Genomic DNA, 26,942 nt, shown 5'->3' with positions numbered 1-26,942 from the left:
AGGGCCACAAAGATGGTGAAGGGCCTGGAGCATCTCCCCTATGAGGAGAGACTTAGGGAACTGGGTCTGTTTAGCCTTGAGAAAAGAAGGCTGAGAGGGGATTTGATCCAGGTTTATAAATACCTGAGGTGTGGGAGCCATAGTGGTGAGGCTGGTCTCTTTTCAGTAGTGCATGGGGACAGGACTAGGGGTAATGGGATGAAAGTACAGCATAGGAAGTTCCACACGAATGAGGGTGATGGAGCACTGGAACAGGCTGCACAGGGAAGTGGTAGAGTCTCCTTCTCTGGAAATATTCAAGACCTGCCCGGACGCCGAGCTGTGCGACGTGGTGTAGGGAGCCTGCCTTGGCAGGGGGGTTGGACTCGATGATCTCTAGAGGTCCCTTCCAACCCCTACAATTCTGTGATTCTGTGATTCTGTGATACAGCCAGCACAGAGTCACAAGGAGGAGGGATGGAGACTGATGGGAGTTGATCTAGGCAAGATATTTCCCTGCAGGTGCCAGCATAACCAGTAGCCCTGCGAGCCTGTGGCTGTTCCTCAGCCTCTGTTCCCAACATATGTACTTGAGACAGCCTTCCACCCTGCGTGCTAGCTGTTACCCAAAGAAAACCCTTGTGGGGGTGTAGTGGAATTCCAGGGTCACAGCCTGAACCAGTGGGTGAGCTGGGGGAGTAGTGAGTGCCTGGAGTGGTAGGTGGGTCTGGAGCCACCCTACTTCCATGCAGTCTGAGTCTTTGGCCCCCTCAGGCTCCCCCTTCTGCCCTCCCTTTCCTGCTGCAGTGTGCCTGTAGGAATGGGGGGAGAGTCACATTCCTCAGATCATCCCTTTCTCCAAGTTGTTACGAGGAGGGGTGAGTTAATTCTTTCTGATATCTTTTCCTATAGCACCTGTTTCTCAAATAAAGGCTCTGTCCTTGCCCTCATTTACGCTACAGGGGAAAACAGACCCTTTGTCTGAAGTAGAACTAATTAATCAATCAAGTGCTCTCTCTTACTTTTGGTACTGCATGTGTTTCCCAGGCAGCATTTCACCATGTATAGACTGGTGTATGTATATTTGCCTGAGTGATTCATCCACAGCGTAACTGGGGAGGTGAAAGTCAGTGTGAGAAAGTGAATGTGATTCACACTCTCTCAAGTACTGCTTTAAGATGCTTTAAGATGTTCTTTATTTGTGAGGTACAAAGTGCTCTCTGAGGCCTCTTCTAAAATGGTCTAGCTAGCAGTTACAGGTTATTGAAATGTGTTTTTAATTCTGCGCTGCTTTTCTTAGATGCCTGTATCTGCCCTGGTATCCTTTGCAGAAGCTCTGGAGCATGGATACAGCAAATTCAAGAGTCCTTTTCACCAGCAAATGCGAGCTACAGGTGTGACACAGGCAGTCCATTGCCTCCTTTTCAAGACAGGCGCTGTGGTAAGTCCAGGAGTTGGCATCCTTAATACACAGTGGGATTACAGCCATCTTTGTTCAGTAAGGAGGTTATCATTACCTACAGTAGAGCCCATCTGTACTACAGGAAAGTTTATGTGGAATGACTGTGCTGATGAAGGTGGAAATTTTCTCTTTTGGATTAGACCAGCCCACAAAGCAAAATGAAATGGAGGAGGGAGAAAATGTACTCATAGTTCTTGCTTAGTTCTAATTGCCAAGCAAATGACTACCTGCTAGTCAGAGCAGGATGGTGCCTGCTGTCTGGGAAGCCTCATGCAGAAGCACTGGAGCTTTTGCATCATGTACTCCCACCCTTGTCCCCTGCCTGAGGCGGGCCATAGGACACCCACAGCCTCTGGGCAGCCTGGGCCAGGGCCTCACTGCCTCTGGGGGAGGAATTTCCTCTACCCATCTACCTCCATTTCCACTCTTGGAGTTTAAAGCCATTTCCACTCATATTATGGCTGTCTGCCAATGCCAAGTGACATGCAAGGTCCGGTAGTGGGTCAGGTAATGACACGACAGCAGTACACGGACAATTGTGCTATTATTGTCAATTTATTGGTAGCGTGGAGCCTGGAAAACTCTGATTGATGACAGCAGTGGTTCTGTGGATGTCAGATGGTGCCCCAAACCAACATACTGGGGGTGCTCCCACCTCCTGACAGATGGTGGAGAGGAGCGAGAGAGCAGAGGTGGTGCTGGGGAGGGCTGGGGGCTGCTGGGCCTGGTCTGTTTCCCCCTGGCATTGGTTTTCCAGGTGTCTGATGCCCCTAAGCTGACACTGTGGGCAGGGGGCACTCCTATCTGCTAAGGGATGGTGGAGGGGAGGGCTGTGGGGGAGCCTGGGGGTGGCCAGGCCTGTCATGCTGGGGGGGCTGCTGCCATCCTTTGAATGATGGTGTAGGGAAGCGTAGAGGTGTTGCTGGGGGGTCTGGGGGCTGCTGGGTCTGGTCTGTTTCCCCCTGGAAGTGGTTCTCCATGTGTCTGATGATGCCCCTGAGCTGACACCCTGGGGGGGCTGCTCCCACCTCCTAGAGGTGATGGTGGAGAGGAGCGGGAGAGCAGTGGGGGTGCCTGAGGGGGCCACTCCCGTCCCCTGAAGGATCGTGGAGGGGAATGGGAGGGTGGTGACGGTGCCTGGGGAGGTGGGGGGCTGTTGGGCTGGTTGTGCTTCCCCCAGGCAGTGGTTGTCTGTCTCTTGGACTGTTTCCCCACCTTTGCACTCTGCATCCCCTGATGGATGCTGGAGGGGAGGAAGAGGGCAGAGGTGGTGCTGGGGGGGTCGGAGGGGATGGGGGCTGATGGGCCTCTCATGGTTCCCCAAGGCAGCAGTTGTCCGGGTGCTGGGTGATACTCCGGAGCTGACACCCTGAGGGGACCACTCCCGCCCCCTGAATGATGGCGGTGGGGATGGGGGAGGCGGCGTTGATGCCCGGTGGGGCCGAGGGCTGCTGGGCCTGTTGGTCATCTGCCAGTCAGACGTTGTTCCAGTGCTGGCCGATGACTGCAAGCCTACACCCCGGGTGGGTTCTTTCTGTCCCCCAAAGGGTGGGGGTGGGGGACGGGGGGGCAGCGTTGATGCCTGTTGGGACCGGGGGCTGCTGGTCTTCTCAGAGATCTCCCGGTACATGGAGCCCAGGCTGGTGGGGGATGGGGGCCAAGGCGGGGACAGCTGACCAGCTGATATCTGGCATGGCCAGGGCTGCTCTGGCGGTGCCCTGCAGCAGGTGGGCAGGTTGTCCCCACACAGCTGGCTGGAGATTTGTCTGTCTGTCGGGCCTCTCAGGATAGGAAGTATGACCAGCTGTAGATGCTGCTACTGGAAGGGGTATTCTCAGCTCCAGAGCGGCGCCTGTGAAGAGAGGAACGTGCTGGGGGCACAGGAGAGCCCCTGCTCTGCTTTCTCACAGTGCATGGCAAAGTGCCACCCTCAGCTCCCAGCCTGTCTCTGGCCCAGCAGTAAGGATGGGCTGAAGCCAATGACAACATCTAACTGTGTAAATCGCAGACCATGTGAGCCAACAACTAACTGGTCTCTTTACGCTGCTTTAACTGGAAACGCCTCCTGGCCCACAGCAGCCCTACAGTAAAGAGTTGGGCAGGATGGGAATGGGGGTCAACAGCAACTTACTGTTTTCTCTTCCAACACCGGTAAATAAGAGGGCAGCACATCATCACCACCACCAATAGGAAAACCGAGGCACCAAGTATCAGGTAGGACTTCCGATCAACTTTAACTTTCTTGGCGTTTGCACGTCCTGCATCAGGCACACCTGGAGGAACAACGTGGTCATTGCTGTGTATCGTGCCCTAATGGAAATCTCAAGGAGGTCTGACAATTTTTTTCCATTTTGTTGGACTCCTGGAACAAGTGAAAATCCTCAGGCTGCAATGCTTCCCTGATTCCAGGGGAAGCAAAGGGAACTCCCAAAGGCACCGCGCATCGAGGCGCTCTGGAGCCTCTATTTTGCCTCTCAGCTTTGGGTATGCCCTGGCTCTGCCAGATTTACTCCTTCTTCTCCATCATGCTCTAACATTTCTTTTGCACTCACCTACCCTTGCCTTGTGAGGCTGGGTAGTGCTGCCGCAGGCAGGCACACCGTGACCCTTTGGGACACGTCGTTTGACTAAACAAAACTCATTAGAGCAGAAGGAGAGTGTGTGCATCTGTTTAATCAGTTGCTGCTAAGAGTGACGTGGACAAGAACCACTGTCGTGTTGTGCAGGGAGTGCTGCCCTGAGCTCTCCCCTCCCCCTCAGACCCCACTCCACGGGGGCAGAGTCAGGGCCCTCAGCAGCACCTGAACCTGTTTCTCCGTTTTTCCTTCCCCCCGGCATGGGCACAACTTGCACGCTCCTAGTTTTCAGGATGTTTCTCCTGCTTATGAACTCCTGCCAGATCGCTGCTTACCTGGATTCCTCAGAAAACGATAGACCCAGTTGTGGTGGGCTTCCCCGGGCTTTGACAGCGCTGTGAAGAATGAGAGAAAGGCAAAGTCTCAGCATGGTGCAGGCACAGAGGAAGCAGAAGGACGAGGAGGCTTCCTCTATGCCATTGCCCCATCTGTGAGTCAGTGCATCTCTCTGGACCTCAGTTTGCAGGAGGGACCCCTCTCCGGGCTGCTGGTGTGCCTGGAGCCTCAAGGGAGGCACAGCAAGCTTGGAATGCAGGGACTGTGTGAGGGAGGTATGCTGAAGGCTCCTATTCCTTCTCATCTCTGCTGAATGTGGTTTTGGTGGCCTTGTTCCCAAAAGGACAAAGTTCCTAAGTCCCTGGGAACTGGGTGCAGTGGGAGGGGAGCAACCTCTAGCCATGGCCACGGAGCTCTACCGGCAGCCCTTACCTGGAGTGCCAGCTGCTTGCCAAGCCTCTCTTTCTCCCAGAGGGATGGGCAGTATGTGACGGATGACTTGCTGAAATGCATCCTTGTGAGCAGGCTCTGCGTCAGTCCCTTTAGAAAGGAGGTAAGAGAGTAGGGCTGTAAGTAACTGCTTCTCATCAGGAAGATGGTATCTTCAGCAGGAAGCTGATGCTGCAAGCCAGTTCAGACACAGGGGCATCACCACAGCAAGGTTCCTGCTGTGCACACTGCAGATGCTCCATGTATATACATCTAGAATATAGATGTATATACAAATAGAATACATACATCAGCTTCCCAAGACTTTCAGTGGACAGACAGAAATACACCCACCATGTGCTGCCTTCTCCTTTGTGATTTTCTTTGGCATATAGGACAGCCTCTGTGGGTATCTTCCTCTTCCCAGCGCCTCTTTCTGTCTCTCAGGACCTGAACAGAAAGTATTGGGATCAATTTCAGACAAACAAGGTATTGAACTGAGTGGTCTTTTCAGCAAAGTCATGAGACAGCAGCCACTCCTGGGATGTCTGTGCGGCTCCAGCACAGGAGGCAGCCAAGTATTTGGCACAGCCTTCCCTGGAGGCACTTCAGCACCCAAAGAATGGGAACTTTCCATCACAAACTGCAACCTACAGAACCGCATCACTGAAGAGCAGATGGTGCCAGGGGGTCGTGCCTGGCTGACATTAGGGCTGTGAGCTGGCATCTCTCAAAGGAAGCAAAAATTCACAGCATACCCTTAGGAGCTGCTGGGGCTTCTGTCCTGGAGCTCAGCAGGGAAGATGGATCCCATCCAATGCTACCCACACCTGTCAACAAACACAGACAGAGCAGCTCCTGTCAGATGTGGCTGGATGGTGGTTTAACCTGGAATGACAGCACTGCTGCATAGCACTCTTCTCTCCCTACTAGGCTGCGTGGAACTGTCTGGAGAAGAGAAGGGGGTGGAAGGAGAAGGGGAAGATCTAAAGGCCCTTTCCTGTGGGATTGCCCGAAGGCTTATGGACCAGATTATGGAGGCTTTGGCAAGGCACTGCTTATAGGCACAGCGGTAATCACACAGCGATGAGAAACATCCCCATTGTGCGTTGTGATCTCTCTCTTCCTTAGGACCTGCTGTGACTGGAAGGGGCTCAGGTGACGATGTGGCACCCAGAGCTGGGTTGAAAGTTGCAGAGGGGCCAGGTGGGCAGTTGGCTGGCAGTTGGCTGGCACTCAGCAGCTTTGCAGATACTCTCTCCAGGCCACGTGAAACAGTCCTCAGAGACAGCATGGAAGAACATTGGCGTTTTCTTACTAGAGAGATCTCCGATGGATGGAGAGAAAGCCAACGGGACAGTGGGTGCACACAGCACCCAAGGAACAGTGACTGCCCAAGCTTCTCATAGACAAGAAACCACCAGGCAGTGAAAAGCTGAACCCTTCCTGAACTTCCACAACCAAATATGTGCGAAGATCATGAGGTGAAGACTGGTGACTTACCTCTGGCATCCACTCCAGGTTCAGGCACAGGTCTCCATTCTGGTAATTCAGCAAGAAGGCCTGCAGGCACAAGTGTGATCAGAAAAAGGTGAGGAGAGCTTCCACTGCGCACCGGGGCCTGGTTTTTCTGCAGTGACCTGCAAAGACTGGCAGCAGGTCGGGGAATGACATGGCCCAAACAGCAAAGGCATCGGTTCTCTCCTCCAAAGAGTGGCAAGGGCTGCCCTCCCACTGAAATGTGACAACTCTCCAAGTAAAGAACTACTCTCAGCTGATCTGTGTACGGCTTTTAAGGCACAAAGAGACTTGAAAGACCTTTGGAGGTTCTTAAGTACCCGAATAAATCATTACAACGCTCATTTTTCTGTCTTCAAGGAAACAGACACAACTTACCTCTGGGTTTCCCCTGAGGCACAAAATCAGTATCCACCAAAACATCTGGATAAGGAACTCCAACATCATCATCTAAAATCAAGAACAGATGAGAGATGTTCCCATTGCATGTTGCGCCTTCTCCCTTAGTGACTGGGGAGTGTCAGGTAATGGAATGGGAGACTCAGACCGTGATTGCCAAAGCTAGAGAATGACCTGGGTGACCTGGAGCCTGGCACTCGGCAGCTTTTCAAATGCACTCTCCAGGCCACTTGCAACACACCTCTGGGACCGCATGGAAGGGTATATAGCCCGTCAGGGCTTTCTTACTGGGAGTTCCTTGCTGGATCTCCCACTAAAGCACCAGAGGAAACGATGCCTGTTCGTTCCTCTGGGCTCCAGCTGGGTGTCTCTGTTGGGAACTGGGATTTGCCTGTGGGAAGCACCAGGAAGCCAGAGCAGAAATGCTCACGCTTTTCCCAACACGCTTCTTCTGAGCTCTCCCATAGGACACCTCCAGGGTGGGCTCAGCCAGCAGCAGAGCCATGGCCTGGCTGGGCTGGAGAAAGCCCTGAGGGGAGCGCTGCTTCCACAACCCACACCTGGCCCCTGGGGTGCTGCCTGGCCCCCTTCCCAACAAACCCCCATGGAAAGGCAGCCCCGGGGCAGTGTGGCACAGGGCCACAGGGACAACAGCCTGGTCCCATCTCTGCCCACCCACCTGCTGCTGGAGCTCGCCACGGTGCAGCACAAGTCTCCTTGGAACACATGGCCATCAGTAGGAGGAGGAGAGCAAGGCGGGCGGGGGACACGGCCCCCCACACTCGTGCCATGCTGCCACCACCACCGCTGCAGCCACAGCAAGTGCTGGGGCCAGCACGGAACACCTGGGGTACACACCCTGAGCACTGTGACCTCATCGAGCACAGCGGGCATTGTGACCTCACGTCCCCCCCAGGATGCAGATCTGTTCCGCTGCCATGGCCAGGTTCCCCCTGGGCTTGTGTGCACTGTGGTGGTGGGAGAGGATCGGCACTCATCTGGAGCAGCCGGAGGCCACAGCTGAGGTTTCCACATTGACATCATGGAAACAGAATCGTGGAAAGGCTTGGGGGGGAGGGGATGCTGGAGACACAGGTGCTGTGAAAGGAGAAAGAAAATCACTGTAATGTTGCTTTTATTGCTTCATACAGCTCCAGAGATTTAGTTTTGACTTTCAGTGGCACCAAAGAAGCCGTTTCTTCAGTGACACTATATTTGTTATCACAGCCTCTAACAAAAATGGCAAATCGAGCTGTATCTGTAGCACCAACAGTTCCATCAATTGCCAGAGCATTTTGATGGGTTGATTGATAGATTTTCCTATTTCTTCAGTCTGCCTGGCTCTAGTTTGTTGTAACAGAGCAATTTGAGAAAAATCCATTTGTTTTTGCAGGACAAATGATATCTGCCATTCCAATTTTGGTCAAAATATATCATAAACTCAATTTCAGGGTGTGAGTGTGTCACAATTTCTGTTAGAATATGTCATTAGCTCTATTTTGGAGTGGAAGAACATCACAGATTGGGCCAAAATAGGGGCATAAACCCAACTTCTGAGGGTGAGAACTTCGCAACTCGTGTCAAAATATGCAATAAATCCAATTTTGGAGTGTGTGAAGGCCACAATTTGGGTCAAAATATGTCAGAAACTGAACTTTGGAGTTTGAGAAGGCCATCATTTGGGTCAAGATTTGTCACTGATTCTATTTCAGAGACTGAGAACGTCACAGTTTTGCTCAAAATAAGTCATTATCTCAATTTTAGAGCATGAGGACGTCACAATTTGGGTCAAAACGTGTCACAAACCCAATTATTGAGTGTGTGAAGGCCACAATTTGGGTCAAAATATATCATTAATCCTATTTCAGAGAATGAGAACGTCTCAGTTTCTTCTATTCTCCCCAGGGTCTGCAGGCCTTTTTCCACTTGCACACTGCACTTGCTTGTCCAATGCGTGACACAAAGCCCAAGTGAAACACCTGCTTGCAAAATAAGTCTTTGCCAAATGGAGATAAATGACCAAGGTCAGCTCTCTCTACAAAGCAAGTTCTTTGTGACCACAGCCACAAACAGCAGTTCCATTCAAACTATCAGAATTCCTTCTTCCATCCCAGGATTGTTCTTCAATCACAGGCCTTCAGGTCCCCGACAAAACTCCCTGAGAATGTCACCCCAGGAATGTCACTCCAGTGTTACTCCCTGATATCCCCCCGCAGTGATAACCCAACACCACCCCCCGCCATCACTCCTGAACATCACCCCTGTGTCACCCCAGCATCACCCCGGCAACATCACCCCCCCGCAATACTCCCACATCACCCCCCACCATCACTTCCCAACATCACCCCCACAACGTCACTCCTTGATGATAAACTCCAGTGATACCCCAGCAGCATCACTTCCCGATGTTACCCCCCAGCGATACCACAACATCAGCCAACAGCATCACCCCCAGTAGCATTGTGATGCGAATCCATAGTGAATTGATGTGAATCCTGAGTGTACCCTCAGCTCCACTCCTGTTTCAGGGTATGTTTGGGTCTGACTGACAGGATGTCTCAGGAGCAGACACAAGCAAACTGTACTCGGAGCAGCACAGAGGGTTATGAGCTGCTCAGTTTTCTGGGCTCCACCAGAAGAGGGGTGGACAGAAGGGACAGGGAGGTGAACGTTCCTCTCTACTCTGCCCTTGGGAGGCTCCATGCGCCCATGGTCTGGAGCCCCCAATACAAGAAAGACAGAGAACTGTTGGAGAGGGTCCAGAGGAGGGCCAGGCTGAGGGAGCTGGGCTTGTTCAGCCTGGAGAAGAGAAAGCTGCAGGGTGACCTCATTGCAGCCTTTCAGTACCAAAAGGGAGCCCATAAACAGGAGGGGAGTCAACTCTTGGAAAAGGTAGATAACAGCAGCACAAGGGGAAATGGTTTGAAGGTGAAGGAGGGAAGACTGAGGTTGGATGTCTCAGAGTGGTGAGGTGCTGGAACAGCTGCCCAGAGAGGCTGTGGATGCCCTGTCCATCCCTGGAGGTGTTCAAGGCCAGGTTGGATGGGGCCCTGGGCAGCCTGGGCTAGTATTAAGTGGCCCTGCCTGTGGCAGGGGGTTGGAGCTTCATGATCCTTGAGGTCCCTTCAAACCCGGGCCATTCTGTGTGATCTGTGTGAATTCAATTCAGCATACACACCATCACAAACACACACAGACATCCATTGCACATAATCCCAGTAAGCAAGAAGCAGAAACTCCCTAAGCAAGCGCACCCTTACATATCGCCACTGAGAGATGGCAAACAGCTGAAAAGGAGAGAGAAGGACCATGCTGGTGTTGGATGCAATAGGCATTGCCAGCAGGGCATCAAATGCTTCCAAGGGCACTTCTCCTCTCTCCCCCGATGCTTTTCCCAGGGCCTGCAGGCTTTTTTGCACTTGAATGCTGAACCCACGTGGCCAGCACATGATGCCTGTAAAGACAGAAAGACAGGGTGGTCTTAATTATTACTTGGGATGTTTGAGTTATCTGCTCTGCCACCTGCATTGCAGAATAAGCAGCCAAAAACTGTTTTTCAGTCATACTGTACCTTTTTTCTGCTCTGTGCCAAACTTAAGACCAGAACCCAGTGGGCTGAAACAGAATTTTGGCACTGCTACAGACAGGAGCCAAACCCAGCTTGAGTCGCATGCATCTAGTTCAGCTGGAAGGGTGGGATCAATTACACCCAGTGCTGGGGCCTGTTGAACAGCTGGTTTTGCTTCCTGGAACGCCTCTTCTTCCATTCTGCCCCAGACCCATTTTTGGCCTGTCTTTGTGAGTGTGCCTCAGCAGCTGTGCTAGGTGGGCTCTAAAGGAACGTCAGCATCTCAATATACCCAACAGTTCCTGCAGCTGCCATGGCACGGCAGGGACTGGGAATGCCTCAAACTTGCCTATTATTGCACTGACCAAATGACATCCAGGAATTTTACCAACAAACCCGGTCCTTGCACTTTTGGTGGGTTTAAGGCCTGCCCTTTTTCTTGTAAGTGAGCAGGTAACGAGCGTGCTGCCTTTCCTAATCACAGAATCATAGAATCGCTCAGGTTGGAAAGGACATTAAAGATCATCGAGTCCAAGCAAAACCCCACCATCCTACCCTAACTATCAGCCCTCTGCTAAATCATGGCCCTGAGCACCACGTCCAAACGTGGTTTTTATACACACCCAGGGATGGTGACTCAACCACCTCCCTGGGAAGCCCATCCCAGTGCTTAACAACCCTTTCTGTCAAGAAGTTTTCCCTGATATCCAACCCAAACTTCCCCTGGTACAACTTGAGGCCATTTCCCCTTATCCCGTCACCCATCACCAGTGAGAAGAGAGCAGCCCCACTCTCGCTGCAGTCACCTTTCAGATATTGGAAGAGAGCAATCAGGTCTCCCCTCAGCCTCCTTTTCCCCAGACTAAACAGCCCCAATTCCTTCAGTTGCTCCTTGTAGGCCTCCAAGCCCTTCGCAAGCCTCGTTGCCCTTCTCTGGACCCGCTCCAGCACCTCCATGTCCTTTCTGTACTGATGTGCCCAAAACTGAACACAGAACCCCAGGTGAGGCCTCACCAATGCTGAGTTCAGGGGCAGGATGACTTCCCTAGTGCTGCTCACCACACCATTCCTGATACAAGCCAGGATGCCATTGGTCCTCTGGTCCACCTGGGCACACTGCTGGCTCATATTCGGCCGAATGTCCATAGCACACCAAGGTCCCTTTCCATCAGGCAGCTTCCCAGCCACACCTCCCCAATCCTGTAGGGTTGCCTGGGGTTGTTGTGACCAAAATGGAGGACCCAACACTCAGCCCTATTGAAACTCATTCTGTCATTGACAGCCTTACCTTCATCCACTACATGGGTCACCTTGTCACAGAATGAAATCAGGTTTGTCAGACAGGATCTACCGTTCATAAACCCATGCTGACTGGGCCCGATCCCCTGGGTGACCTTTAATTAGTCCATGATTGCTCCTGAGATTATCTGTTCCATAACTGTTCCTGGCACCGAGGTGAGGCTGATAGGTCTGTAGCTGCCAGGATCATCTTTCCAGCCCTTTTTGAAGATGGGCATCGCATTTGCCAGTCTCCAGTCCACCATGACATCCCTGGTTATCCAGGACTGCAGAAGAATAATGGAGAGTGGCTTGGCAACCACATCTGCCAACTCCCTCGGCACTCCAGGGTGCAATCACATCCGGACCCGTGCACCTGTGAGCATCCAGCTTTCAGAGCAGCTCCAAAAGCATGGGATGAGCTTTGAGAACTCTGGTCTTCTGGGGGAGGATGGGGCTTGCCTCTCAGTGAAGGGGAAGACCATCGTCAGCAGCAAGCTTTCCAGTGCAGTCAAGAGTTTTAAACAAGAATCACCAGGGGAGGGAACCCATCCCACCCTGAGGCTGCTGATGGCAATGGGTGCCCTGGGTCTGGAGCTGGATCGCAGGCCAGGAAGACAGCACCTCAAGTGCAGGATAAGGGAACTCCTACTGGTCAGTCAGCCTCACCGGGAGCCCAGCTCAAATGCCCGCACACTAACACATAGAGCATGGGGAGCGAGCAAGAGAGTTACAGGTGTGCGTGTGCCTACAGGGCTATGACGTAATGAGAGAGAGGTGGGATGGCTCTCACGATTGAAATGTCGGAATAGAGAGGTATAAACTCTTAGGAAGGACAGGCACGGCAGAAGGGAATTGCCCTCCACATCAACAACCAGCTGGAGCCCATGGAGCTTCACCTGAGGATGGCTGAGGAGATGACAGAGAGTGTTTGGCTTAGGGCTAAAGGGAAGGCAGAGGAAGGAGACATCGCAGTGGGCGCTGGACCAGGAAGACTGAGTGGATGAGGCCTCTATAAACAGATAGGTACAGCCAATGGCATCCTGGCTTGCATCAGAAACAGTGTTGCCAGCAGGAGCAGGGAGGTGATTGTTCCCCTGTACTCAGCACTGGTGAGGCCCCACCTCGAGTACTGTGTCCAGTTTTGGGCCCCTCACTGCAAGAAAGACATTGCGGCCCTGGAACGTGTTCAAAGGAGAGCGACAAAGCTGGTGAGGGGTCTGGAGCACAATGGGGCCATATGAGGAGAGGCTGAGGGAGCTGGGAATGTTCATCCTGGAGAAGAGGAGGCTCAGGGGAGACCTCATTGCTCTCTATAACTTCCTGAAGGGAGGCTGTAGTGAGCTGGGGGTCGGCCTCTTCTCTCGTGTCATTAGTGATAGGAGCAGATGGAATGGTTTCAAGGTACGGCAGGGGAGATTCAGGCTGGACATGAGGAAGTATTAATGCTCAGAAATGGTGGTCAGGCACTGGAATGGACTGCACAGGGAGGTGGTGGAGTCGCCGACCCTGGGGGTGTTCAAGGAAAGACTGGATGTTGTGTTGAAGGACATGGTTTAGTGGGAGCTATTGGTAATAGGTGAACAGTTGGTCTGGATGATCATGTAGGTCTTTTCCAATCTTGGTGATTCTGTGATTGATTCGATGATCTCCATTGCAGAGCTGGATACCGAGGGTGGATGGAAAGAAAAGGGAAGGGAGGGGAACGAGGGCGAGGAAGGAAGGGAAGAAAAGAAGGGGAAGGGAAAGGAAGGAAAGCGAGAGGAAAGACACGAAATGAGACATTAATTTTGGGTCCTTTTCCGGCAGCTTCCCGCCCCCTCCCCCCCCACCAAAACAGGCCCTGGGTCGCCCCAGCCCGGCCTGAGCCACGTGACAGGAAGTGCTTGGTAGCGGCCGAGAGCACTTCCGGGCCAGAGCGGGCTCTGCGCTGCGAACGGGGTCGGGCCTCGGTGCGGGGGCACGGAGGGGCTGTCGGGGGAGGAGCTCGCGGCGCTGCCGGCACCCAGAGGCGATGCGTGCGGTGCCACCGAGTGCGGCGGGGGCCGGGGGGCGGCTTCGTCCCGGGGAAGGCCGTGCGAACATCGAGCTGTCGGTGCGGCCTTGGGATGCTGCCTGCAGGGAAGCGCGGCGGGCGCTGTGCCGGGTGCCGAGCCGTGGCTCGCGCTTTGCTCGTCCTTTGAAGGCTGAACTGTAGGCAGCCGGTTTGCATCGGGTTGAAGGGGCTGGCGCTGCCCTGAAGGTGAGCGAGAGAAGTGGGCAAAGGAAGGGTGAGTGGCGGGATCCGAGGAGGGCGTTTTGTGTTTGTGTGCGTGTCTGTTGTTTGCCTGACGTGTTGGTGTGCGTTGTTGTTCCAGGTGTGTGAATGAGGACTCCCCGTGGGAACTGGCAGTGAGCAAAGGAATGGAGCGACGGGCCTGGGTGCCGTGTTGGACTGCGGCTGTGGAGCCAACGAAGGTGTGTCCAGTGTCCTTCCTCTGGCTGTGGGTGAGCGGGGCGAGTCAGGGCTGCGGTCCTGTGCGATGGTGTTTGTTGGCTGGGACCGGCTGCCTGAGCAGAGTGGGGGCAGGGAGAGGGAGGTTTGGAAAGCGGCAGCAGTCAGGAGCACGTCTGTGTCACGGCCTTATCTAGATCAATCTATGATTGATAGATCAATCTGTGATCTCCAGGTGATGTTATGATGTGGAATAGCAATAGAAAAACTGCAAAACCACAATAGTGTGGCAGCCCAAAAAGATTCCCTTGTGGAAGAAGGGGAAGGGTGAAGGAGGCCGAGGACCATTTTCTCAGGGCTGGCTCCTCTGTGCCCTCTTGCTGGCCGGAGAGAAGGTCTGCCTGCTGGGCACAGGGAGCGCCTTGTAGCTCCCGTGCCGTGCCCTGCCCTCCAGCCCCCTCCTCATCCCATGTGGAACGCCAGTGCCAGCAGTGCGGCCGCCATTTTAGAACCCTCACCACGTCACCTTGGTCACCGCTGCCGCGCGCAACGCAATCGCCTCTGACAGCTGTGGCAGATAACAGACATGTCAGCTGCAAAGAGGGTGAGGGTGGAAGTTGGCCCAGTTTCAGGCGGGAGGCTGGAGCTGGGGGCCCTAGGACTGAGAAGGAGGAGGGGTCCCGCCATGACCACCAGGCAGAGGAGGGGTAAGAGAGCCACTTTCCATCGCACCTGCACCAGCCTGGTGACGAGCAACCTTATGGAGCCCATGGAGGTGGATCCACCTGCAGAGGAGCCCATGGAGGTGGATCCGCCCGCGGCATAGCTGGCCTGGCACCACACCACCGTGCCAGGCCCTGCGTTGGCATCATCATAGCTCCACTGTGGCTGGTCCAGGCGCTGAGCTCCTTACCCGCTGCACGGCCCCCGCCCCCGGCATTAGCTGGGTGGCATTTTTTTAAGATCTGTTCCTCTTTCAGGCTTGGTGTTTTCGAGTTAGGCATAGGTTATTATTCGTGTTTTAGTGTTAGGAGTAGGTTTAGTGTTAGGAGTTGGTGTTTTCCTGTTAGGAGTTCATTCCTGTTTGTGCTGTAGTGTTAGGAGTTGATGATTGTTCCCATAGTAGAGTTAGGCATAGGTTACTGTTGGTACTGTAGGGTTAGGCGTGGGTTCCTACCAGCAGCTGGCAACAAACAGCGCTTGCTCGGTAAGCACATGTCTGCTTTCTCCCCCAGAGCCGTGAGTGTGACTGCCATGAGAGTGGAGGTCTGATGCCATCTGCAAGGAATGGTATTTGCATCTGGTGGCTTTTCCATTGCAGAATGTCCAGCAGCAGAGCGTGAGCGGCCGTGAAATGAAGCTGGGCCTCAGGACAGCAGTCTGGAGCTGCGTCACGAGCTTCCTGCGAGGCCAGCGCAAGGTAGGTGTGCCTTATTGTAAGGGTGCGCTGAAGCAGTGTTGGTTAAGCACGGCTCACTCCTCTGTCTCCAGCAGATGGGCTTTCTGCACACTTTATTTCTGTGGCCGTAGAATTTCTCTCATTGGGATAGAGAGGAGGGAGTACCTGCAGAAGACCGTTCTCTTCTGGTTTTGAGCCGAGGAGAGCTCAGATTCCAGCTTAAGCAATGTTCTTTTGTCACACTCTGGGTCCTGTGTTACGTTCCCCAGAGTTTCATCTCTCCTTTAGATTCCAGTTCATCTGACAGGTTAGGCTTGAATTCAGCATAATATCTGCTTCTCCCTGGGTTCAGGTTCTTCGGGTCTCTAATGGAACATGTTAGAAGATTTCAGCTCTGCATTTTTTTTCTTGCTCCGAATAGCAAGGGACTGCTGTGCTCTCATTAATATCATCAGTGAGTAGATGCTTCCTCCTGTTTGAGCCTAAAATGCTTTCCATAGTTGAGTGGTTGGAAACATAGGGTTTTAACTTAAAATTGTTTGCGCAGAGTGAAGTGCTCTATCCCCAGAACTTTCCATCTTTTTTCTTAACACAGCTTATGGTTCATTTCAAAACAAACTAACAAAGATGAATTTGGGTTAGCGTAGCCCGTTTTAAATGATCCTTCTGTGTCTTTTCCAGGCTGGTAGCAGAATGGAGACTTTCCTGAGGCGCTGAGGAACAGACACAGCTTTTTTCGAAGGCTTCAGTGAAATTCTGCCACAACAGTATCTGCGGTCCTTTGATGCTAAGGAGCTGGAGGTAAAGGATTCTTTACCATTGCCAGATCCATGCTTCTACACGCAATACTTGAATGTCAGTCAGTGTCTGAAGTGCAGAGTTCATTAAGGCTGGCGGTTCTGTTTTCTGGATGTGCGAGTGAAGCCTTATGTATCAGTTAGTATTTGGTCAGTGTGTTGTTCTTCACTTTCTTCTTGGCAACCAACTTACACGTTTCTAACATTAAGATTCTGCCAGTGCAAATTTTTTGGCTAACAGTGTTTTTGTAATCCTTGACAATGTGACTTGCATGTGTTTAAAGAGTGAGCAATTGGAAAGCAAGGGAGATAAGAACCAAATATCAACGGATGGTCAAATTACTGAGTGGAGCAGGTTTTAACTGCTTTGGGTCTCTCCAAATTATCCTCTGCAGCAGAACATCATATTTCTAGCCCAGAATTGTATGGTTAGGCAATGAGAAAGTATGGTCTGAATGTCTAAATACAAATGTTTTCATGACTGGGATTTCTCTTTAGTCACCTCTCCACATTTTCTTTGTGAGCGGATGTTATTATTTGCTGTGGAAGTTTGAGAGTTTAATATTAAAAACGAGCGTACTGTGATTGCAGGTGCTTTGAAGTACAGTAGTATTTCAGTACAATAGTCTTGCTGTAGAAGCAAAGTAGTAGCTTGTAGTTTCCATGTTTATGATCCTTTTTCTCCCCTAAAGGTGTTCCTGTGTGGAATGCAAGAAATTGATCTGAATGACTGGCAGAGGCAATACCATCTACCGGCATGATAGCAGAACCAGCAGACAGATACTGTGGTTCTGGGAGGTTTGTAGACTTCTTTTTTCCTCACAAGAACACAGCAGCAGCTTAATGAGCAACAGTCAGAATTACTCAACAGATACACAGTGTGTAAATAGAAATGATAACTGCTAATCCAGCTGTCCTAGGTGTGATGGGGAAGTGAACGTATCAATATTAAATTTTACCTCAGTGTTAATTATTATCTTTCAGTTTGTGAAAGAAATAGATAACGAGAAGAGAATGAGACTTCTACAGTTCATTACTGGAATGTGCAGATTACCAGTGGGAGGATTTGCTGACCTCATGGGTAACGAGCCCTCTTTAATGCATTTTATGCTCATGTTTATTCCTTTGTTTTGTTAATAAGGACCAAGCTGTGTGTTTAAGGGTATTTTTTAATGAATTTATATGGAATCTTTTTTCTGAATCTTGCATATTGGTAGAGCTGTGACTGAAAAAGGGATGGAGGGAATGTGAACATGCCTTGCATCAGTGACTTGATAGATGGTTTGGATGTGGTCCTGGCAGGGCAGCCTGCTCTGGGTATCCCTGCTTGATCAGAATGGAAGGACTAGGTGGTAAACTCCAGAGATTCCTTCCAGTACCAAACCAACAATGTGATTCAGTGGTTGAGTTTCTTTGAAAACCGCTTCATACTTATGCATTTCACTATGTGGATTTCTTCAGAGGGATGTAGTGAGAGGCAGATGTCTTTGTGCTCTGCAAGAAGCTATAGTCTTGTTTTCTCTTCAAGGCTTTCACGCACTATTGTCATGTATTATCTACTGGTATACATGGGCAGTTAGACCTAAGAATTCCTCGTTTGATTTTTGTACAGGGAGCAACAGACCCCAAAAATTTTGCGTTGAGAAAGTTGGGAAGGAAAACTGGTTACCTAGACGTCACACCTGGTAAGTACTAAGGATCAAACTCTGTTGTGGTTCTTTTCTTACTTGTCCAGATCATGGATATTTTCCAACAAGCACCAACCAGGCATGGCAACTCACAGCTGAAATGCCATTGCCCCTGCTAAGTAACCAGTCTACCTACAGACCTCTCATTAGAGACTTGCAAACAAGAGCAAAACCCATTTATTCCCATTTCACAGGTTGGCTTCTCTTCACCACACATCACATGCACAAGAACAGATTGCTCTTGCAAGGAAGCACGTTCCTACACACCACAGCATCCTGCTGAGCAAGGGCATCATCCACATACATTCCCTCATCTCTGTTACCCTACAAAGGTTCAAGGACAGAAGACACAGCTCACCACAGCATCTACTGGAAAAGAGCCCATGGCATTCAAGCACACCCAGAGTCAGAATCCCCTCCTTGCAGAAGATGGGTTTGAGGAGCAGGCCATGAGACACATTCGGTGAGAAAAAGTCAGCCTGGAGCTCCTCACCGCTGAGTACAGAGCTGCGCCCACAAGAAGATTCAACCCCTTCTCCCCTCGGCTTTGCTCACTGTTGCAAGGGACACGAGGACCCTTGGAAACATGGAAGATGTGCTGGATACGACGTCATCCTCGACGGAGCAGCCATACTCTAGCAAGAACACACGGACATGGAATCTGTTAGAAGCAGAGCCAATACCTGGGTGCTGCCTACAGCATTTGCCAGCTGTAACCTAGCTAAGTAGTCAACTGTGCCCAGGGCTCTCAGCATCACTGCAGCACTCCATTCATCATCATTCGTGCTACAGCCTCCAATTAAGAAGCACAGACAGTAAGAAACTGGCAAGAGAACCATACGTCCTGCTGGTAGACAGAATGCTCCTCCCCATTTTATTTACATCAGTTCAGTTGCTGGTGAAATTCTAGTCTGGATCCTCTCTGAACAAACAGCCACAGCTAGGTTGGCCAACATGTCACACCTAAAAGCTCCTCAGATTCCTTCCTCCTCACACCTGCCTGCACACACACCAACTGAAAGTCAGGCAGCAGGACAAGGCCCGGCCTTTTGAACTACTGATAAAGCTTGGAGATCTCATTAATGCGATGAATCTCTTCACTGTTGCAAGAAGCCAGAATTTCCATCAGGCAGCCTTCTTCTGTTCCTGCTCCCCAAGGAATTGCCAAGGCAAGATTTCAGATACCAACAACAGCTCCTGACATGCAATCAGATTTCTTTAAAAGTTAATAATAAATGAAGAAGACATTCATAGCAAAGCAGTAAGTCCTTGGCCAGAACTTCAGCAATACAAAAGAAAGATTTCCAAACTTTCACAGCCCTCCTCACTTTGTGCACATAGGACATGGTGGTGGGAGTCATCATCCCAACCATCACCCTCTCAGAATTCCCACGCAGCAACGCTGTCAAGTCATCAATCAAATCCTAGAAAGCCAAGAGAGGAGGAAGGAGGTGGCAGAAGGTACGGCCTTCCAGGACAGACAGAACTGAGCTGTTCACCACTTCTCTTCAGGCTCCAGTCCTCTTTGCATCAACAACTGCTCTGAACTGAACAAGAACAAAACAACCTTGGTCAAGGAGAGTCTCTGTACATGACTGGTGTATGTATATTTGCCTGAGTGATTCATCCACAGCGTAACTGGGGAGGTGAAAGTCAGTGTGAGAAAGTGAATGTGATTCACACTCTCTCAAGTACTGCTTTAAGATGCTTTAAGATGTTCTTTATTTGTGAGGTACAAAGTGCTCTCTGAGGCCTCTTCTAAAATGGTCTAGCTAGCAGTTACAGGTTATTGAAATGTGTTTTTAATTCTGCGCTGCTTTTCTTAGATGCCTGTATCTGCCCTGGTATCCTTTGCAGAAGCTCTGGAGCATGGATACAGCAAATTCAAGAGTCCTTTTCACCAGCAAATGCGAGCTACAGGTGTGACACAGGCAGTCCATTGCCTCCTTTTCAAGACAGGCGCTGTGGTAAGTCCAGGAGTTGGCATCCTTAATACACAGTGGGATTACAGCCATCTTTGTTCAGTAAGGAGGTTATCATTACCTACAGTAGAGCCCATCTGTACTACAGGAAAGTTTATGTAGAATGACTGTGCTGATGAAGGTGGAAATTTTCTCTTTTGGATTAGACCAGCCCACAAAGCAAAATGAAATGGAGGAGGGAGAAAATGTACTCATAGTTCTTGCTTAGTTCTAATTGCCAAGCAAATGACTACCTGCTAGTCAGAGCAGGATGGTGCCTGCTGTCTGGGAAGCCTCATGCAGAAGCACTGGAGCTTTTGCATCATGTACTCCCACCCTTGTCCCCTGCCTGAGGCGGGCCATAGGACACCCACAGCCTCTGGGCAGCCTGGGCCAGGGCCTCACTGCCTCTGGGGGAGGAATTTCCTCTACCCATCTACCTCCATTTCCACTCTTGGAGTTTAAAGCCATTTCCACTCATATTATGGCTGTCTGCCAATGCCAAGTGACATGCAAGGTCCGGTAGTGGGTCAGGTAATGACACGACAGCAGTACACGGACAATTGTGCTATTATTGTCAATTTATTGGTAGCGTGGAGCCTGGAAAACTCTGATTGATGACAGCAGTGGTTCTGTGGATGTCAGATGGTGCCCCAAACCAACATACTGGGGGTGCTCCCACCTCCTGACAGATGGTGGAGAGGAGCGAGAGAGCAGAGGTGGTGCTGGGGAGGGCTGGGGGCTGCTGGGCCTGGTCTGTTTCCCCCTGGCATTGGTTTTCCAGGTGTCTGATGCCCCTAAGCTGACACTGTGGGCAGGGGGCACTCCTATCTGCTAAGGGATGGTGGAGGGGAGGGCTGTGGGGGAGCCTGGGGGTGGCCAGGCCTGTCATGCTGGGGGGGCTGCTGCCATCCTTTGAATGATGGTGTAGGGAAGCGTAGAGGTGTTGCTGGGGGGTCTGGGGGCTGCTGGGTCTGGTCTGTTTCCCCCTGGAAGTGGTTCTCCATGTGTCTGATGATGCCCCTGAGCTGACACCCTGGGGGGGCTGCTCCCACCTCCTAGAGGTGATGGTGGAGAGGAGCGGGAGAGCAGTGGGGGTGCCTGAGGGGGCCACTCCCGTCCCCTGAAGGATCGTGGAGGGGAATGGGAGGGTGGTGACGGTGCCTGGGGAGGTGGGGGGCTGTTGGGCTGGTTGTGCTTCCCCCAGGCAGTGGTTGTCTGTCTCTTGGACTGTTTCCCCACCTTTGCACTCTGCATCCCCTGATGGATGCTGGAGGGGAGGAAGAGGGCAGAGGTGGTGCTGGGGGGGTCGGAGGGGATGGGGGCTGATGGGCCTCTCATGGTTCCCCAAGGCAGCAGTTGTCCGGGTGCTGGGTGATACTCTGGAGCTGACACCCTGAGGGGACCACTCCCGCCCCCTGAATGATGGCGGTGGGGATGGGGGAGGCGGCGTTGATGCCCGGTGGGGCCGAGGGCTGCTGGGCCTGTTGGTCATCTGCCAGTCAGACGTTGTTCCAGTGCTGGCCGATGACTGCAAGCCTACACCCCGGGTGGGTTCTTTCTGTCCCCCAAAGGGTGGGGGTGGGGGACAGGGGACGGCGTAGATGCCTATTGGGACGGGGGGCTCCTGGGCTTCTCAAAGATCCCCAGATAGGAACCTTCTTCACATTCGTAGATGGTGATATTGTACTCGGGTTGCTTAGCCCATTTTTTAGCTTCATAGCGGCGCCTGTGAAGAGAGGAACGTGCTGAGGGCACAGGAGAGCCCCTGCTCTGCTTTCTCACAGTGCATGGCAAAGTGCCACCCTCAGCTCCCAGCCTGTCTCTGGCCCAGCAGTAAGGATGGGCTGAAGCCAATGACAACATCTAACTGTGTAAATCGCAGACCATGTGAGCCAACAACTAACTGGTCTCTTTACGCTGCTTTAACTGGAAACGCCTCCTGGCCCACAGCAGCCCTACAGTAAAGAGTTGGCAGGATGGGGATGGGGGTCAACAACTCACTTTCTGTTTCTGTACCAGAAAATAAGAAGCCAGCACAGACTCGTCCCCAGCAATATGGAACCCAAGGAAGCTCCAGCAAGTATCAGGTAGAACTTCCAACCAACTTTAACTTGCTTGGCATTTGCACGTCCTGCATCAGGCACACCTGGAGGAACAACGTGGTCATTGCTGTGTATCGTGCCCTAATGGAAATCTCAAGGAGGTCTGACAATTTTTTTCCATTTTGTTGGACTCCTGGAACAAGTGAAAATCCTCAGGCTGCAATGCTTCCCTGATTCCAGGGGAAGCAAAGGGAACTCCCAAAGGCACCACGCATCGAGGCGCTCTGGAGCCTCTAATTTGCCTCTCAGCTTTGGGTATGCCCTGGCTCTGCCAGATTTACTCCTTCTTCTCCATCATGCTCTAACATTTCTTTTGCACTCACCTACCCTTGCCTTGTGAGGCTGGGTAGTGCTGCCGCAGGCAGGCACACCGTGACCCTTTGGGACACGTCGTTTGACTAAACAAAACTCATTAGAGCAGAAGGAGAGTGTGTGCATCTGTTTAATCAGTTGCTGCTAAGAGTGACGTGGACAAGAACCACTGTCGTGTTGTGCAGGGAGTGCTGCCCTGAGCTCTCCCCTCCCCCTCAGACCCCACTCCACGGGGGCAGAGTCAGGGCCCTCAGCAGCACCTGAACCTGTTTCTCCGTTTTTCCTTCCCCCCGGCATGGGCACAACTTGCACGCTCCTAGTTTTCAGGATGTTTCTCCTGCTTATGAACTCCTGCCAGATCGCTGCTTACCTGGATTCCTCAGAAAACGATAGACCCAGTTGTGGTGGGCTTCCCCGGGCTTTGACAGCGCTGTGAAGAATGAGAGAAAGGCAAAGTCTCAGCATGGTGCAGGCACGGAGGAAGCAGAAGGACGAGGAGGCTCCCTCTATGCCATTGCCCCATCTGTGAGTCAGTGCATCTCTCTGGACCTCAGTTTGCAGGAGGGACCCCTCTCCGGGCTGCTGGTGTGCCTGGAGCCTCAAGGGAGGCACAGCAAGCTTGGAATGCAGGGACTGTGTGAGGGAGGTATGCTGAAGGCTCCTATTCCTTCTCATCTCTGCTGAATGTGGTTTTGGTGGCCTTGTTCCCAAAAGGACAAAGTTCCTAAGTCCCTGGGAACTGGGTGCAGTGGGAGGGGAGCAACCTCTAGCCATGGCCACGGAGCTCTACCGGCAGCCCTTACCTGGAGTGCCAGCTGCTTGCGAGGCCTCTCTTTCTCCCAGAGGGATGGGCAGTATGTGACGGATGCCTTGCTGAAATGCATCCCTGTGAGCAGGCTCTGCGTCAGTCCCTTTAGAAAGGAGGTAAGAGAGTAGGGCTGTAAGTAACTGCTTCTCATCAGGAAGATGGTATCTTCAGCAGGAAGGTGATGCTGCAAGCCAGTTCAGACACAGGGGCATCACCACAGCAAGGTTCCTGCTGTGCACACTGCAGATGCTCCATGTGTATACATCTAGAATATAGATGTATATACAAATAGAATACATACATCAGCTTCCCAAGACTTTCAGTGGACAGACAGAAATACACCCACCATGTGCTGCCTTCTCCTTTGTGATTTTCTTTAGCATATAGGACAGCCTCTGTGGGTATCTTCCTCTTCCCAGCGCCTCTTTCTGTCTCTCAGGACCTGAACAGAAAGTATTGGGATCAATTTCAGACAAACAAGGTATTGAACTGAGTGGTCTTTTCAGCAAAGTCATGAGACAGCAGCCACTCCTGGGATGCCTGTGCGGCTCCAGCACAGGAGGCAGCCAAGTATTTGGCACAGCCTTCCCTGGAGGCACTTCAGCACCCAAAGAATGGGAACTTTCCATCACAAACTGCAACCTACAGAACCGCATCACTGAAGAGCAGATGGTGCCAGGGGGTCGTGCCTGGCTGACATTAGGGCTGTGAGCTGGCATCTCTCAAAGGAAGCAAAAATTCACAGCATACCCTTAGGAGCTGCTGGGGCTTCTGTCCTGGAGCTCAGCAGGGAAGATGGATCCCATCCAATGCTACCCACACCTGTCAACAAACACAGACAGAGCAGCTCCTGTCAGATGTGGCTGGATGGTGGTTTAACCTGGAATGACAGCACTGCTGCATAGCACTCTTCTCTCCCTACTAGGCTGTGTGGAACTGTCTGGAGAAGAGAAGGGGGTGGAAGGAGAAGGGGAAGATCTAAAGGCCCTTTCCTGTGGGATTGCCCGGAGGCTTATGGACCAGATTATGGAGGCTTTGGCAAGGCACTGCTTATAGGCACAGCGGTAATCACACAGCGATGAGAAACATCCCCATTGTGCGTTGTGATCTCTCTCTTCCTTAGGACCTGCTGTGACTGGAAGGGGCTCAGGTGACGATGTGGCACCCAGAGCTGGGTTGAAAGTTGCAGAGGGGCCAGGTGGGCAGTTGGCTGGCAGTTGGCTGGCACTCAGCAGCTTTGCAGATACTCTCTCCAGGCCACGTGAAACAGTCCTCAGAGACAGCATGGAAGAACATTGGCGTTTTCTTACTAGAGAGATCTCCGATGGATGGAGAGAAAGCCAACGGGACAGTGGGTGCACACAGCACCCAAGGAACAGTGACTGCCCAAGCTTCTCATAGACAAGAAACCACCAGGCAGTGAAAAGCTGAACCCTTCCTGAACTTCCACAACCAAATATGTGCGAAGATCATGAGGTGAAGACTGGTGACTTACCTCTGGCATCCACTCCAGGTTCAGGCACAGGTCTCCATTCTGGTAATCCACCAAGAGGGCCTGCAGGCACAAGTGTGATCAGAAAAAGGTGAGGAGAGCTTCCACTGCGCACTGGGGCCTGGTTTTTCTGCAGTGACCTGCAAAGACTGGCAGCAGGTCGGGGAATGACATGGCCCAAACAGCAAAGGCATCGGTTCTCTCCTCCAAAGAGTGGCAAGGGCTGCCCTCCCACTGAAATGTGACAACTCTCCAAGTAAAGAACTACTCTCAGCTGATCTGTGTACGGCTTTTAAGGCACAAAGAGACTTGAAAGACCTTTGGAGGTTCTTAAGTACCCGAATAAATCATTACAACGCTCATTTTTCTGTCTTCAAGGAAACAGACACAACTTACCTCTGGGTTTCCCCTGAGGCACAAAATCAGTATCCACCAAAACATCTGGATAAGGAACTCCAACATCATCATCTAAAATCAAGAACAGATGAGAGATGTTCCCATTGCATGTTGCGCCTTCTCCCTTAGTGACTGGGGAGTGTCAGGTAATGGAATGGGAGACTCAGACCGTGATTGCCAAAGCTAGAGAATGACCTGGGTGACCTGGAGCCTGGCACTCGGCAGCTTTTCAAATGCCCTCTCCAGGCCACTTGCAACACACCTCTGGGACCGCATGGAAGGGTATATAGCCCGTCAGGGCTTTCTTACTGGGAGTTCCTTGCTGGATCTCCCACTAAAGCACCAGAGGAAACGATGCCTGTTCCTTCCTCTGGGCTCCAGCTGGGTGTCTCTGTTGGGAACTGGGATTTGCCTGTGGGGAGCACCAGGAAGCCAGAGCAGAAATGCTCACGCTTTTCCCAACACGCTTCTTCTGAGCTCTCCCATAGGGCACCTCCAGGGTGGGCTCAGCCGGCAGCAGAGCCATGGCCTGGCTGGGCTGGAGAAAGCCCTGAGGGGAGCGCTGCTTCCACAACCCACACCTGGCCCCTGGGGTGCTGCCTGGCCCCCTTCCCAACAAACCCCCATGGAAAGGCAGCCCCGGGGCAGTGTGGCACAGGGCCACAGGGACAACAGCCTGGTCCCATCTCTGCCCACCCACCTGCTGCTGGAGCTCGCCACGGTGCAGCACAAGTCTCCTTGGAACACATGGCCATCAGTAGGAGGAGGAGAGCAAGGCGGGCGGGGGACACGGCCCCCCACACTCGTGCCATGCTGCCACCACCACCGCTGCAGCCACAGCAAGTGCTGGGGCCAGCACGGAACACCTGGGGTACACACCCTGAGCACTGTGACCTCATCGAGCACAGCGGGCATTGTGACCTCACGTCCCCCCCAGGATGCAGATCTGTTCCGCTGCCATGGCCAGGTTCCCCCTGGGCTTGTGTGCACTGTGGTGGTGGGAGAGGATCGGCACTCATCTGGAGCAGCCGGAGGCCACAGCTGAGGTTTCCACATTGACATCATGGAAACAGAATCGTGGAAAGGCTTGGGGGGGAGGGGATGCTGGAGACACAGGTGCTGTGAAAGGAGAAAGAAAATCACTGTAATGTTGCTTTTATTGCTTCACACAGCTCCAGAGATTTAGTTTTGACTTTCAGTGGCACCAAAGAAGCCGTTTCTTCAGTGACACTATATTTGTTATCACAGCCTCTAACAAAAATGGCAAATCGAGCTGTATCTGTAGCACCAACAGTTCCATCAATTGCCAGAGCATTTTGATGGGTTGATTGATAGATTTTCCTATTTCTTCAGTCTGCCTGGCTCTAGTTTGTTGTAACAGAGCAATTTGAGAAAAATCCATTTGTTTTTGCAGGACAAATGATATCTGCCATTCCAATTTTAGTCAAAATATATCATAAACTCAATTTCAGGGTGTGAGTGTGTCACAATTTCTGTTAGAATATGTCATTAGCTCTATTTTGGAGTGGAAGAACATCACAGATTGGGCCAAAATAGGGGCATAAACCCAACTTCTGAGGGTGAGAACTTCGCAACTCGTGTCAAAATATGCAATAAATCCAATTTTGGAGTGTGTGAAGGCCACAATTTGGGTCAAAATATGTCAGAAACTGAACTTTGGAGTTTGAGAAGGCCATCATTTGGGTCAAGATTTGTCACTGATTCTATTTCAGAGACTGAGAACGTCACAGTTTTGCTCAAAATAAGTCATTATCTCAATTTTAGAGCATGAGGACGTCACAATTTGGGTCAAAACGTGTCACAAACCCAATTATTGAGTGTGTGAAGGCCACAATTTGGGTCAAAATATATCATTAATCCTATTTCAGAGAATGAGAACGTCTCAGTTTCTTCTATTCTCCCCAGGGTCTGCAGGCCTTTTTCCACTTGCACACTGCACTTGCTTGTCCAATGCATGACACAAAGCCCAAGTGAAACACCTGCT

The 26,942-nt window shown here is 51.8% G+C and overlaps 2 protein-coding genes across 9 annotated transcripts; one reads left to right on the top strand and one right to left on the bottom strand.

Moving 5' to 3' along the window:
- Window positions 1–1,073: 1,073 nt before the first annotated feature.
- On the top strand, window positions 1,074–26,942 carry LOC146756344 (dual specificity calcium/calmodulin-dependent 3',5'-cyclic nucleotide phosphodiesterase 1B-like). Of its 8 annotated transcripts, none has more exons than XM_085524528.1 (8): window positions 13,511–13,815; window positions 13,903–14,002; window positions 15,301–15,399; window positions 16,060–16,179; window positions 16,868–16,973; window positions 17,788–17,860; window positions 19,721–19,830; window positions 21,847–26,942. In XM_085524528.1, the coding sequence occupies exons 5-8, from the start codon at window positions 16,902–16,904 to the stop codon at window positions 21,916–21,918; spliced, it is 327 nt and encodes a 108-aa protein (XP_085380654.1). In that variant the 5' UTR covers window positions 13,511–13,815; window positions 13,903–14,002; window positions 15,301–15,399; window positions 16,060–16,179; window positions 16,868–16,901; the 3' UTR covers window positions 21,919–26,942. The 8 variants fall into 8 exon arrangements, 2 of the variants coding, with proteins under 2 accessions (XP_085380654.1, XP_085380653.1); XM_085524527.1 differs by having other exon boundaries at window positions 19,690–19,830; XR_014937468.1 differs by lacking the exons at window positions 13,511–13,815; window positions 21,847–26,942 and adding an exon at window positions 1,074–1,420 and having other exon boundaries at window positions 19,690–19,830.
- Window positions 22,534–25,956, bottom strand: LOC107307584 (uncharacterized). The gene is made up of 7 exons (XM_085524526.1): window positions 25,638–25,956; window positions 24,938–25,009; window positions 24,545–24,604; window positions 23,800–23,871; window positions 23,396–23,491; window positions 23,045–23,152; window positions 22,534–22,671 (listed from the first exon to the last, which is right to left on the bottom strand). Exons 1-7 carry the CDS (start codon window positions 25,954–25,956, stop codon window positions 22,583–22,585), a joined length of 816 nt encoding a protein of 271 aa, XP_085380652.1. The 3' UTR covers window positions 22,534–22,582.

This window comes from Coturnix japonica, chromosome 27 (genome assembly GCF_054131305.1).
Source record: "Coturnix japonica strain WE chromosome 27, WE-NBRP24, whole genome shotgun sequence".
In the NCBI taxonomy this organism is placed as follows: domain Eukaryota; kingdom Metazoa; phylum Chordata; class Aves; order Galliformes; family Phasianidae; genus Coturnix; species Coturnix japonica.
This window is presented reverse-complemented; position numbering and strand designations above follow the sequence as displayed.